Raw genomic sequence first — 14,096 nt, 5'->3', positions numbered from 1 at the left:
ATGTGTCCAGAAGGACATGTGTGTTTCCCTGTAGTTTCTGCCCTTTTATGGATCTTCTCCTAAGTGCTGCAGTGTGCTGAGACCTGTGCAGGACACAGCCCCAGTTCCTGCCCCAAGGCCCTTGGAATCGAAAAGATGGACATAGATCAAGTAAGAGCACCTCCCGAAGAGAGTGCTTAAAACAGTGTGCTGGGTTGACTTTAATTGGAGGGCGAAGGCCTAAATGCCTAGTCATGGGAGACATTGCCTTGGTAGCCCTTGTGGGCTTCCTGGAATTGTACCAGGAAGGGAGCCTTGTGCATTGGGATTTGAAGGGCCAATTACCAAATCCTTCTGCTGCTGCTTTTATGGCAGGCCTAAAAATCCATCCTTCCCTCTCCCATCCCTCCTACTAAGACTCTGGGCTATTCCTCAGTCACCTTCGCTGCTGTCAGCTCGTCCTCTCCCCTCCAGTGCCACCACAATCATCTTCCTTTCCCATCACTGACTTGTCACGCCCTTATTTGCATCCCTCCACTGGCTCCCCAACACCTTCCATATCAAGTTCCAGCTTCTGGTCTCCTGCCTGCCCCTCTGTTCTCATGTCCTTCCCCAAACTCCTCTTTATAACCTTCTGTTCAATGTAGATTGCTTGAAGTTTACAATCTTACAGCATCTTGGCTTCACTATGTCTACCCTGTGTCCCCGGTGCATTCATTTCACAATGTGAATGCTGGCCAGACAGTGGCATCGCTACATTTTCCCAGCTACTTCATAACTATTTTGTATGGGCATTGCTTATTAAACAGGGTAATGCAAACCTGCTTGCTGCTCTGAGGAGCTCTGCATCTTAATTCAGACAATTAGGGAACCAAACAATATTGATGCAAGACAGTTTCACTTCTCCTGTGATCCCAACGTGGAAATTCTGAGTAGCTTTTTTTTTTGTTTAAAGTGTAATTGTTCTACATAAAACAGTTTGATTAAACAGAACTGCAAACTGCGATTGACAATCAACCAACAACTTCCTTTGCTTACAAGAGTTTCACCATCCACACTCCCCATACAAAAAATGTGTGGGAAATCATTCACTGCAACTGGATCTTTTTGGTCTAAACACTGTGGAAGGTTAAGGATCTATTGAAAAGTAATCAGCAGACAGTGACTTCACTGCATCAACTAGCCTGTGCTTATGTGCTAACTTAACTGTAAAAATAAATACATGGCACATGTGAGACTGACGTTATCATGGACAAACAATTCAGTTAAACCTTATTGAATGAGGTGTAATACCTTTGGGGTCCATTGTATTAACAATGTAATTGAGTACATGCTGTTGAGTAGCAGGTTGCTAATGTAATTCCTCCAGTTATTAGCCCTTTGAAGCTGGAGAGGTTTGCATATACTAGTTCAAACTGCATTCTCCAGGGACCAACAGACAAAGAATGGTATTTCTGATAAATAGCCTGGTTTTAAACAGGCTCAGTCGTCTTCCTGATCCGACAGACAGACAAGGCCCCTGGTCCACGGAGGGGCCTAGTCTTTAGGGAAGGACTGGGCCTAGACCCGTAAAACTGGGTGCTTGTTCTGTGATGAACTTGAAACCACAAGAAAACCCAGGACTGTTCCTACCAGAGCCCATGTTCGGGTTGGGATGATCTCTGGTTATTAGCATGTGTGTAGGTTCTTTTTATTATTTTTGTGTTTTCCCTGAAGTGCTTCTACCCTAAGAATAAATAGGGTTCCATTAAAAGAGCTGTGTACTAATTGGAACTGTGGGCAGTCACAGCTACGTGTCTCTGAAGAGAAAGCAAGTAGGACTGCTGGGGCAGCCTGTCTCTGCTGGGAATAACAGTGAAGGCAGGGAATTGTTCAGCCTGGAGATCCCTTGGTCAGAAGGGCGAGGGATAAAATAATAAATTAATGGAAATATCCCATCTCCTAGAACTGGAAGGGACCAAAGGTCATCAAGTCCAGCCCCCTGCCTTCACTGGGCAGGACCAAGTACTGATTTTGCCCCAGCTCTCCAAGTGGCCCCCTCAAGGATTGAACTCACAACCCTGGGTTTAGCAGGCCAATGCTCAAACCACTGAGCTATCCAGAGGTGACAGCCAGGGGAGTTGGGAGCTGAGTGTGGGTGCCTTTGCTGAACCATAGAGGGGAAATACAGGTGCAGTTGCCCTGAACTGTGACAGCACATACATACTGTAGTCACACACAAACAGTAGTAAGCAACAGAGGGTCCTGTGGCACCCTTGAGACTAACAGAAGTACTGGGAGCATAAGCTTGTGAGGTTCTTACCCACGAAAGCTTATGCTCCCAGTACTTCTGTTAGTCTCAAAGGTGCCACAGGACCCTCTGTTGCTTTTTACAGATTCAGACTAACACGGCTACCCCTCTGATACTTGACAAACAGTAGTGCTATCTACTGCCACTGAGGAGAGGGTGAGTACAGTACAACAAGAGGAGCAAACTGTCAGCATATACTTTCAGCTAGGATTGGTCTTTTATTTTTCTTCTTTGCATATGCTTGACAAAGTGTTGCTAAAACGATCACTAAAAATCACACTTGGAATTTTTTTTTACCTACTGTTGTTCCATGTAACAATTAAGATGCCTGTAATGGAAGCAACATGTAAAAAAAAGTTTGTTTTATCTAGATTGACAGCACATCATGTAGTCAGCGTTACTGCTTCACCTGTCTGCATGGGCCTTTCAAACTACCACAGAAGCAATGAACTCCTCCTAAAAAGATAAAACATGGTTGTCAAACCACACACCTGCCCTGTGAACTCAGGGGCAATTGTAGAACCCGAACCTAGCTGGTCACTTTTAAATTAAATCCATGTAAAAAGAAATGGAAGTGTCCCTTTAACTCCAGTGATGTTTAGTCACTGAACTTAGCCACTCCGCTAGAGGGAGGAAAGTTAATACCAAAATCCTAGATGTTACAAGACCAGAAGTGAGCGCTTTTGGAACTATAACTGAGGTCAAATTTTCAAATGTGGTCAGCAGCTCCCACTGCTCAGCCTCCTTGGAACATCTGGCCCCAATCTCTTTCAGACCACCTGTGTGTGCAAATGAAAGCTTTAGCAATCCTAAAGCAGCCTTGTTCGGTTTACACTGTTCTTCCCATTGTTTGTAAATAACCTAATCCCTAACAAAGGATGCTGCATCCAGCAGCAGCTGCGTCATTAGCCCTGGAGCCCTAACATACTGGAGTATATTGTTCTTAGTAGCACGATAACAATGTGCTATTTGTCTGTGCAGTAGTGCCTGCTGCCAGCAGAGGGGGTTTCAGAGCTATGGTCCATTGTTGGAGACAAACTGCGGCAGGAGCCTTAGCCCAGGGCTCACATAGTAGGTGAAAGACAAGGTGGGTGAGGTACTATCTCCTATTGGACCAACTTCTGTTGGTGAGAGAGACAAGCTTCCAAGCCTCCTCTCTCTCTCATCCTGGGAGGGCCCGATCTAGCTGCCCCTCCCCTGCGTGCAGTATGGGAATGATGTTTCAAGAGCACAGTATACTTAGTGCAAACCTCCTTGTGGTTAGTGGTTGACTGCAGGAGATGTTTGGAAAGCCTGGGAACGCAGCTGTGATAGCTAAGGCTGATTTTGCTGTTTGGGACCATACACTCCATGGACTTCAATTAAACGGCCTGTGGTTATGTTCAACTGCAGGAGACCTGTAGAGCCTACGACTCTCAGCATGCAATACTCTGATTCAAGTAGCCTCCATCCTAAAGGTGTATTGCCTCAGGGCAGCTATAGCCGGAGCCTGAGGTATCTCAATGGAAATTAAATCCTGCAATTGACTCGGTGTTGACAGTTCACTTGAAGCCAACAGGCCACTCGTGAAGTCATCCCTTGGCCAGGGGGTAGGTGCCTCTGTAGTGGGTGGCTTCTCCTACGCTGGCCTGGCTTGGGCTGTGGGAAGAAGGTTTTTAGCCACTTGTTTCCAGCTACACAATGTAGAATACCAACTACTCTCTGTGCAGCGGTGGTGTATCCTTGTTGTCCAGGATAAAAGAGAAACAAGGTGGGTAATAAAAGATACTACCTCCCCCACCTTCGCTCTCCAATGCTTTGCTATGTGGCCAGGAGTCTGACTGCCAGCTGTGGCTCCCACCTTCACCACAGCCATGACTGGCTCTTCCGCTGTCAGCGTGGACAGGGGAAATTCCCTGAGTGACAGGGGTGTTAGGGACTACTTCAGTGAGCATCTGAGCTGCTCTGATCAAAGAGGGTATTTGGGCTGATGAACCATTTATGGACTCAGGAGTGCCTCAGGGGTCACACATGCAGCTCTCACGCCCTTGCCATGTACTTACCACAGCATGGAGCAGAGAGCAGTTTCCAGCTCCAAGGTGGAAAGGCTGGGTGTAGTGACTCCGGCTCCCACTAGACACAGCTGTAGCCAGAGGTGAGGACTGATCGAAATGGAGCACTGCAGGCTGAGATTTGCAAGGGAAGGGAAGGTGCACTTGGTGAGTGAACAGGGTTTCCTATCTGGCTTGCAGAGTAGCCAGCAGGGTTGAGTTTAACTCCCAGGCAGGAAAGTCTTCAAGCTTCTGGACCTGGCTGCAGCTCTGGACAGTAGGAGCTGCCACGCAGGCTTCCACAAACAAACCCTTCGGGGCCTTGCTGCTATTCACAGCGGTAGTGTTACAATTAGCTGTTCTTATCTCTACCTTTCTGAAGGAGCTGGTACTAGAGCCCTTCTCCCCCACCCTGTCTCCTTAGGGCTTGAGAGCTGCTTTGTCTGAAGATAACTACCGGTCAGGGCCAGGCCCTAGTAGAAACGCTGGCCGAGGGCAGCAATGCAGGCCCTGCCGCTAGGGACTCTGTTTCTACTCAAGCCAGAAGCTGGGCAAGAGAAGAGCCCAGCTGCTGAGTGGGAGTAGGGTGACCAGCCGCTCCGATATGTCGGCGTTTGTCCCGATATTTCGCGGTTTTGGTTTTTTTTTGGCTCCGCCGGCGGACCTCCAGGTGTCCCGATATTTTCTTCCTCTCATGTGGTCACCCTAAGTGGGAGACAGACAAAGGGCCCTGCCTACAGCTGCTGCTGCTGGAGAGAGCCGGCTCCCTGTTGCTCTAACTTGCTCAGACTTGGACCCCCTCCAGCAGCTCCATCCCCCGCAGCTGGCTTGCTGTGAGCGCTGGGCCGGTCGGCGGGGACCCCAGCCCTGCCTCCAGTGCACTGGAGAGGGAGTGCTTGGACAGTGCTGGGGGGTCAGCTGCTTACATACCACGTTCCTCCTGGGGCAGAAGCCAGAGCAGCCGCAGGTCCTTCTCTAGGGCAGTGACTTTGCAGGGCCCATGCTAGGTACCCCCGGCCCAGAGCCACCGAGGGGCCCCACCCGGAGAGGGCCCAGGGTTCCTGACAAGGTGGAGCTTGCCCGGCTAGGGGGACCCGGCCTGCCCCGCGGGGGAAGCGCCCCGGGCTCCCAGGCCGGCGCCGCGCACACGTGCCTGCTGGGGCAGGGGCGGGGCCGTCCCGAGCCGGGGTCGCTCCTCCCGCCGGCCCAGAGCTTGCTGCTCGCTGGGGAAGTGGAGTTCGACTCGGGCGGGCTCTAGCGCTCCTGCTGATCGCGCCCCGCTCCCGGCCGGGTCCCTGAGGCCGGGCAGACAGGCAGCCCCGTCCCGCTCCTGTGCCGGGCCGGGCCGCCGATGGGGAGGCTGATTCTGGGCGAGCTTCAGACGAGCAGCCCCCGGGGAGCCCCGCCTGGACCCCGGCCCGCGCCCCGGCCGCTGCTGGCTGCCCGGGGCCAGAATGCCCGCCTGGGGGATCCTGCCCGTCACCCTGCCCGCCGTCACCATCACCGGCATGTGGATCGTGTAAGTACTGGGCAGGGGGCGCTAGGGAGCGCGGACACCGGAGCCCAGCCCGGGGCGGCGACCCCATGGGGGCTCTGGGCTCCGGGCAGCGATTCCCCAGTATCTGCACCTAGTGAGCCCTGTCCAGCGAGTTCCCCCATCACTGCCCCATTAGGGGCCCTGGGCTCCGGGCAGCAATTCTCCCCTCTCCTCTAGTGAGCCTCGTCCAGCGACCCTCCCCCCCCATCACTGCCTTGGGCTCTGGGCAGCGATTCCCCCCATCACTGACCCCATCGGGGCTCAGGGCAGCGATTCTCCCCTATCACTGCCTGGTGATTCCTCCCCCATCACTGCACCCTATGTGGGCCCTGGGCAGCAATTCTCTCCTCCACCCCCCTATCACCGCCTCCTAGCGAGCCATGTCCAGCGATTGCCCCCCATCGCTGCCCCCATGGGGCCCTAGGCAGCGATTCCCCCCCCCCCCCATCGCTGCCTCCATGGGGGCCTAGGCTCTGGGCAGTAATTTCCCACCCACACACGCTGCCTGTTGATCCCCCCCCCATCACTGCCCCCTAGTGGGCCCTGGGCAGCAATCATCCCATCACTGCCCCCCCATGGGTGCTCAGTGCCAACTGTGGTCTCAGGGAAAGCTACAGGTGGGACACCATCCTGCAAATCGGGCTGGGCTAGGGGAGCCCCAAGGCAGATGGGCTGGAGGGGAAGAGGTGGGTGGATTGGAAGGGCTGATGAAGAGATGGGCAGAGGGCTTATGCTCCTTTCAGTGTCTTAGCTGGAAAGCACAGCTCAAGGCTCTGGGTCACCTTGTCAGGGGGTGGCGTGGGCTAGGGGAGATGTCAGTGTCTCGGGCTCACCAGCCCTGTAGCAAGCTTAGCAGCAGATGCTGAAGGTTCGATGTACCCACACCTTGTGCCTGCTGTGGGTTGTGCCGGTAGGAATTACAGATGGAGAATACCTCTTTAAATCATCCCTCTCTCCTCCCCCAAGCAGGACTAGTCACTGCCGTGAACTTCCCGGGATTCTTGCCAAGGCGAATTTGAAAGGTCCCAGGCGATGGGTCTTTCGCCTCTTCCCATGGGAGGATTCCCAGAGGATAACATGTCTCATTGCCAGGAAATTTTCTCTTGAGCGTAGCCAAGCCTTCCCCTTTCCTAGTTTAATTGAGCCGAGCTCCCTTTACATCCCGTTCACTGCACTAAGTAATTCCAGTAATTCCACTTCTTCTCGTCTCCTTACTCTCCTCCCATACTTTCAAACTCCAATCCCCCTCCCTAGTGGCTCTGCGAAGCCGGACGTGTTTAATCCCTTCTCCTGAATCCATTGCTCCAGCTCATTTTTACTGCTCTTCTCTGAGCTCCCTGCAAATGGGTCAGTGAAAGATATGTTCTGGGCGTGGTCATCCTGAAGCCAGACGCTGACTGTCGCCTCCCTGCTCGGTTACCAGTCAAGGATGCTTTGATCTCTCTTGCTGTCCAGCTCACCTAATCTGCTGTCCTGTGTCACGCCTCAGCTTCTCCCCAACTCTCCTGCTTCCCCCTCCCACCCCCCATGTGAAGTTGAATCACAGTTTATTTGCCCATGTTTCTAATCTCCAAGTCTCTCAGTGGTGTCTGGTGTCGTCTCTTTGTCTTCGTTGGGGCTCCTGATTTCCCGTCTTCCCCAACCATTAGTAGCTGCCTTGTGCTGAAGCTGTGGAATCAAACAGGCCACTTCTCGGTTGCCTTTTATCATTACCCATTGTTGGAGCCTTTCGGCCCCCGTGACCCTGCTGGTATTGGAGCCACTCTGAATTAACCCTGAATTAACTCTGTCTCAAATGCTCTGGGTTCCTGGGAGGCCTGGCAGCTTTGTGGATTGATGCAAAGTTGAAGAAAATGCAGCAAACTCCAGAGTGAGGATAATGAACCCCCTGCCACCATCTGGAAACTAAAGTGAGGTTTCAGGTGTGTGGTGTGGTGTCTTTATCTTCCTTTGTTGCAGCTGGACAGGAGACAGGATTACTGGGCTAGATGGACTGTTGGTCCGATCCAGTCTGGGAATGCCTAGGTTCCTACATCGCTGTGCTTTAAGTGACTTGCCATGGATAAAGCTGCTTCCTGTACACGCTACTGAATTCAGGCATCTGGCTAGCTGAGATGGCCAACATGTAGCATCTCGGAGTTCTCTGACTTCTGCAATGCTGCTACGCTAGAATTGTATTAATAATCCTAGTCCAATAACTCCTAGTCCAGGAGTGCAATATCCAAAACTGGATCCTGTGGGGCCTTTCCGGCCAGGCCAATTGGCCTGACCCGCATTGAAGACAGGACAGAAACATGCAGTGTTCTCAGTTCCTTACACATCCTCCCCCTGACATGCATCCACAGCCTTGTGTGTTCACCTAGGACCTCTGCATGCCTCCACCCACAACCTCTCCTGTAGGGGCTCAGGTGTCATCCATGGGCTGCTGGCTTCCTAGCCCTATAAAACAGCATGGATCTGGTCAGTAATGACGCTAGTGCATCAGTCATCCTGCCTAAGTGACCCTTGTAAATAAACTAGGCCTCCAATGAATGTTCCCTGGTGAAGGGTCTTCAGTGCCATTCACCTGCCCATATGTATAAGAGGGGACAACGTAGTTCCTCCCACCCACAGGACTGCCCAGCTGGCTGCTGCTGAAACTGAAATGAAGGGGAGGCTGCAGCTCTTGCTCTTGGCAGTAAGTGTCAACCTGGGGCCTTCGCTGCCCAAGGTTGCTCCTACTGTGGACAAACAGCCCCTGGGTGCTGAGCAGACCTGTTTCTCGTGTGGCTCCAGCCTCAGGGCTGCTGATTACTCCGGCCAGCTCTGCAGATCCAGCGCAGGTGAGAGCACGAGATCTGGAGGCATGTCCGATTCCTGCATCGCTGGCAGAACCTTGTCCCGGCGATGCAGGGAGCACAGAGCCTGGGGGCTGGTGGTGGTTTGCAGAGCCCAGGGGGAGTTTTCAGCACTGGGATGTCATGGCCTTGTGAACTGGCCCCAGGTGGCCTGGAGCCACTGAGAGTATGTGTGAACTCCAGCCGGGCATGTGGGATTGCAGCAAGTGTGGACGTACCTCAGCTAGTTGGGATCTAGTTAGATCTACTCGCTGGAGTAACAGTGGCAGTGTCTGCCCCTTGTGACTCAGGAGTAATGATCAGCTTCACTGCTATCGTTCCTGGAGCTAGCTTTGGTCTGGCTAGTTGAAAGCCAGCTCAGGTATGTCTGCCGATTGCAGTGCAGACGGACCCGTGGAGAGGACTCCCCAATGGCACCTTGACAGCCCCTCTTCAGGGCAGAGCCTTACCTGGAGTCCTCTCTGGACAGCTCCCTTGAGGCTCCCTTTCTCCAAGCCCTTCCCTCAGATGTGCGTAGTCCCTGGCTGTGTCCTCAGGGCTGATTCTCATGGGCCAAATACCCCCAGAGGAGCTGCCTTGGCTAAAGCTGCCTCTGGCTGCTGTAGCAACCGCTGCACCCAGAGGGTCATAGAAGGGGAGCAGAAATGCATTGAGTGCTGCTCTCTCCAGATGGCTTCGGCACCGTGCAGTGACAGTGGCTTCCACGCCTGACGGGGTCGCTGTGCCGGTTGGAAGAAGCCCTCGAAATGCCAATGCTACAGATGCCCCGGGATGGGAAAATCCAGCCAGGTTCTCTGCACCTCTGGCATTGTCACCTGTCACGCTGAGCTGGCTGCTCTGCTGACAGACCCCAGCTTGTGCACATCAGCGAGTCCGGCAGAGGGACAGGACAGGAAGATCCTGTGGGAGAGCTAGGCGGGAGTGTGTGTGTGATATAAAGAAACTGGAGGAGAAACGGCGGTTTGTGCGCTGGAGGGGCAGGGCCGGAAGGTCTGGGTGATATGCCTGCTTAGTTACGCTACCCCAGCTGGGCTTGTGGTGGGTGCATTGGGATGAGCTGCTGCTGATGCCTGTTCTGGGAGCAGGGAGGGAGTTAGCGGGGTGCTAAGGGTTAACAGCAGCCCCTGGGGCGAGGTTGGGACCCTGTAGCCCTATGGAATTGCACCTCAAGTGAGGTACGCCAGGCAGCGGTGCCCTGCCTGTGGGTGTCCCAGCAGCGCTGTCCTCAGGCCTGGCTGTCTGTACAACGCCCCTAGTACCCCGGGATGTTACGTGGCCACCGTGGTAACTAGAGAGGTTTCTTACTGGTGCTTGTGCCTATTTTTAACGGGTGTTGGTCATCGTTAGCGTCAGCAGCTGCCCACAATTGGAGCCAGCCCAGGGCAGGATCCGCCCGATGCTCTAGGGCCAGCCAAGCACCAAGCTGCCCTTCTCGAAGCGGGAGCTGGTACAGAAGGGTCAGCGCAAAGAGATCGTGGAGAACCACCAGCCTGCCTCCTCCCCCCCTCCCCAGGGCTTTGGAGCATGTTAGACGCTAACCATTAGGCCTTGTGCCTTCCGGGAAGTATTAACCATTCTGCAGCTGCATACTGAGGCTAAGTGATTATCCCAAGATCCCTCAGAGTTGGTAAGAGAGTAGGAGACCTGAGCCCTGGTCCCCTGCGCTGGTCACTAATGCGCTACCCCAGGGAGACCCTGATCCTGCATCTTTGTGCCCCCAACATCAGCAGGCGTTGGGAATACACAAGGACTGCGGGCCTGCGCCCTAGCGCCTCCAAGAGGCCAGTGAGGAGTAGCACAGCCCTGAGCAGCATTCGGCCCAGTGCCTGCTTGTCTGACTGTTCAGTCTCTCCATCATCCCGGCCAACCCCTGGGAAAGGCACATGAACCAAGCTGCCACCTGTCCCTCCTGGGCAACCTTCTTAGACCCATCACTGTAACTGGGCTTGGCTACCTTGGCAGCCACTGAGTTCTGAGTGATTGACACTCCTGCCTTTAATGAGCCGCGTGGCTAATTTGTGATCCAAGCCCAGCTGCCCAGCGCTGTCTAGCAGCCAGCCCTGGATCCCAAGGGGCAGCCATCTGTAAATGCAGCTTGACGTGCCTGTGAATGAATCCTCTCTCTCCCTGTGTTTGTGGGTGTCACCGAGGTGCGGGAGGGTGTGTTTGGAGGACTGGACTGTGCATGTGAGAGGGACACACTGAGCCCTTTCCCTAGAGGAGTCTGGCCAGCTGAAACAGCCGGAGATTCCTGCTTTGGGCAGGAGGCTGGAGCGCTAGGGCCTGGAGGTTCCATGGCAGTGGGGGACCGACGCTCGGCCTGGAGGAGGCGGCGGGCAGCATGGGGTCAGAGGGAGAATGTGTTTGGGTGTGTGCCAGCTGCTGCCAGGAGATGCCCCTTGGTGCTTGGGAAACAGTCTAGACCGAGGTCGGGGAGTGACTGTGCAAAGAGGGCAGAGAACCCTGGGGGCTGCATGAGATGGAGAGTTTTGCTCCCCAATCTAGTCTGCAGGGAATGGAGGGGATTTGCCCCTGGAAATGAAGGGAGCCAGGAGGATCTCAGGGGAAAGAGACAGAAATGCTGGGGAGAGCACAAGCCCTGGTGAGTGGGTGTGTTGTGGGGGGCAAGCCTGGGGAGAACGCTGCTGGGTACCAGAGATTCCTGGGGGCTGGGAGCAGGAGGGTCCCTGTGCCGCTCTGCGGGATCTAGATGGCAGTAGGGATAGGCACCCCTCTGCTAGAACTCTCCTATTCAGCACCACAGTGGCTAGACTAGACTCTGCTTTCCGGGGCTTTCCATGGTCCTCCTGCAACAGGGAAATGCAGCAGTGATGGTTTGGCGGGTGGTGAACTGCAGGTGAGACCATTGGGTGGCTCTCAGGGTAGCTGTGCAGGCTCCTTGCTGGAGCCAGGGAGATGCTGTGACCAGATACCGATTCAGGTGCTCTGGCCTGGCGTCCCCACCCTGGGGCATACAGCTGAGATCAGGTTCTCCCTGGCCTGTTCCTCTGCTGCTCAGTGAATTCGAGCTCATGTCGTCCAGCCTAGTTATTACAGTGCTGCCTTCTCCTAACACCCATCGGGAGTGACACACTGACCTGCATGGAGGGTGATCCTCTTAATGTAGCAATCCCCCTCCCCCCTGAAGGTCCTAGGGGCAGTGGGAATCAATCCGAGCTCTTCACGGATCCAGCCCTCTTCCCTCAGTCTCGATCAATAGGCTGTGTAAATCTCGGCTGGGAGCGTGGGGTCACTCTCCGAGCTAGAGCATTCCAGTGCCGCTCAGTTGCTCTGGGAGACGCTCCCAGAGTCTGCCTGTGGCTGCTGCCCTGAGTCTGTTCATCTCCCTGAGGAAGTGCTGCTGGGGGTGTGGCGTGATGGGCTGGAAGGGGTGTGGGTGGGGTGATCTAGTGAGGATCGAAGGTTGAACTAACCCAGGCATTCTTCTCTCTCCTATAGGTATGCCATGGCGCTCTCCAACAACCACATCTGCCCAGTCCACAACTGGTAAGTAGCCCTGGTGGGATGGGACCTTTGTTGGCTGAGAGGGGGTCCCCACCAACTGGCTGCGGAGCCTGTCGTGGCAGGTCCTTCTCTGAGCAGGGTGGAAAGGCCTGTGCTGGCACCGAGACACAAGGCCATGCGGGCAGGGCCGGCGCAACCCATTAGGCGACCTAGGCGGTCTCCTAGGGCGCTAACATTTGGGGGGCGGTGACCGCGGCGGCCGGATCTTCGGCCGCCCCAGTCATCGTCGGCATTTCGGGGGCAGGACCTTCCGCTGCCTAGGGCGGCAAAAAAGCTGGCGGCGCTCCTGCATGTGGGCAGGTGTGTGGGAGGATGTGGCGACACAGTACCTCTCCCCACGGCCTAGCTGCTGGGGGTTGGGCTGAGGTCAGTGACCCAGCCCGCACATAGGCATTCTGTTTCCGACCTAGTTCCGGCCAAGGCTGGCCTTGCCCAGCAAATCAAAGGGAAAGCGGTTGCTGATCAGGTTAGACGGGTGATGGGGAAACTCCAGGTCCTTCTTGGTCCTTGTCATTTCGTGTGGATCAGCTCCTGGTTACCAGAGCTGGCCCCAAATACCAGCATCGCAGCCTGGTGGTGGAGTAGTGTGGGGGGGGCTGCTAGGGCTGGAGGCTGGTGTCCTGTTGATTGCGGGGCCCAGTATGTTCCCCTCCATGGCATGTCTTCACAGAGGGCCTGTTCCCCACATCCAGTCCCAGATTGTCCTTTAGACATGGCTCCGGTTCGCTAAGGTCCTCTGTTCACCAGTACACCCCAGCCCAGGCCCTCTGACTCTGGGAGGTGGGGTATGGAGAGGGCGGGATTGGTGGATCGTTCACATGCTGGGCAGAGACAGACTGTAGAGAAGCCAGAGCCCGATGGGTTACAATCCTAACCAATCTCAGCAGCTAAGCAGGGTCAGGCCCAGGCAGTACATGGATGGGGGACCTCCAGCAAAGGCCTATGTTCAGCAGCAAGTAGTGTTGCTGACTCAGGAGGTGGCCCTCTTCAGCTGTGGTATTGAAGCCATGCTCCAGCATGGCACTAGGGGGCGCTGTGTTGTAGGGTGTTATTTTGGGGGTCTTGGCCCACTACACTCCACCTCCCCCTGCCATTGCAATGAAACGTGGTACACGTCACTTCCTCCCCTGACCTGTGGGGCGGCGCCGCCCCTTGCTGTGAAAGTCACCTTCTGTGGCTCATTGGCAGGGCAAGGCAAGCCTAGCGTAGAGCTCATTCATTAAGGGCTTAGTCCTGCAAACCTTTCCGCCCTTGAGTAACCTGATTGGTGTCAGCAGGCCCCTGGCTTCAAGGGAGCTGCCGATATGAGTAAAGCTAGTCACGTGTGTTAGGAGCCTGCAGGATGAGCCTCGAGCGTTCAAAGCCCTTTAGGATCTGGCCGTGTGACGGGTGCTATATAAAGCCCCCCACCAGAACATGGTCAATATGTGAGTAAGGCGGCTCCAGTAAATAATGTAACCCTTGTTAAAAGGTTTCCACTCAAACGCCCCAGAACATGAAAAAGTCTGCCAATAAGCAGTTAAGGGAATCGTAGAGGGGTGTGAGTCTCCATGGAAAAGGTTGGAACTCGCTACTTTGCTCTGTTGAGGCTGAACGTACCCCTCCCCCAACTTTGCCAAAACCAAACCGACCTTGCAGCTTCTCCTGGCAGATCTTAGCAGAGGGTCGACCTTTCTGGAAAGTTATGGACAGATCGGACCAGGTGTCCGGGAGAGGTGGGGATTAGAAAATTGGCTCGTTTTTGGACATTTTTCTGAATGGTTTTTGGCTTTGCCGTGTCTCGTAAAGAGCTCAGATGTAGAAGTGACGGGTTAGTGTATTCTGGCTGGTGTACACAGCTCTTGGTGCAAGGAAAAAAAATATACACTGCCATTTCCTGCAGAATATTTTATTTTGTC

General features: G+C 54.5%; 1 protein-coding gene across 2 annotated transcripts in view; it reads left to right on the top strand.

The window, feature by feature from the left end:
• The first annotated feature begins 5,235 nt into the window (after window positions 1-5,235).
• LOC117880224 (transmembrane protein 150A-like) overlaps window positions 5,236-14,096 on the top strand; it is a 40,189-nt gene continuing 31,328 nt past the window's right edge. For both annotated transcript variants that reach the window (XM_034776181.1, XM_034776180.1), the window contains exons 1-2: window positions 5,236-5,818; window positions 12,133-12,180. In XM_034776181.1, coding sequence (XP_034632072.1) covers window positions 5,754-5,818; window positions 12,133-12,180 — 113 coding nt within the window. In that variant the 5' untranslated portion in view covers window positions 5,236-5,753. The remainder of the gene's footprint in view (window positions 5,819-12,132; window positions 12,181-14,096) is intronic.

This window comes from Trachemys scripta, chromosome 7 (assembly GCF_013100865.1).
Source record: "Trachemys scripta elegans isolate TJP31775 chromosome 7, CAS_Tse_1.0, whole genome shotgun sequence".
Lineage (NCBI taxonomy): Eukaryota > Metazoa > Chordata > Testudines > Emydidae > Trachemys > Trachemys scripta.
Note: the sequence above shows the minus strand (reverse complement) of the source record. Positions and strands in the feature narration are given on the sequence as shown.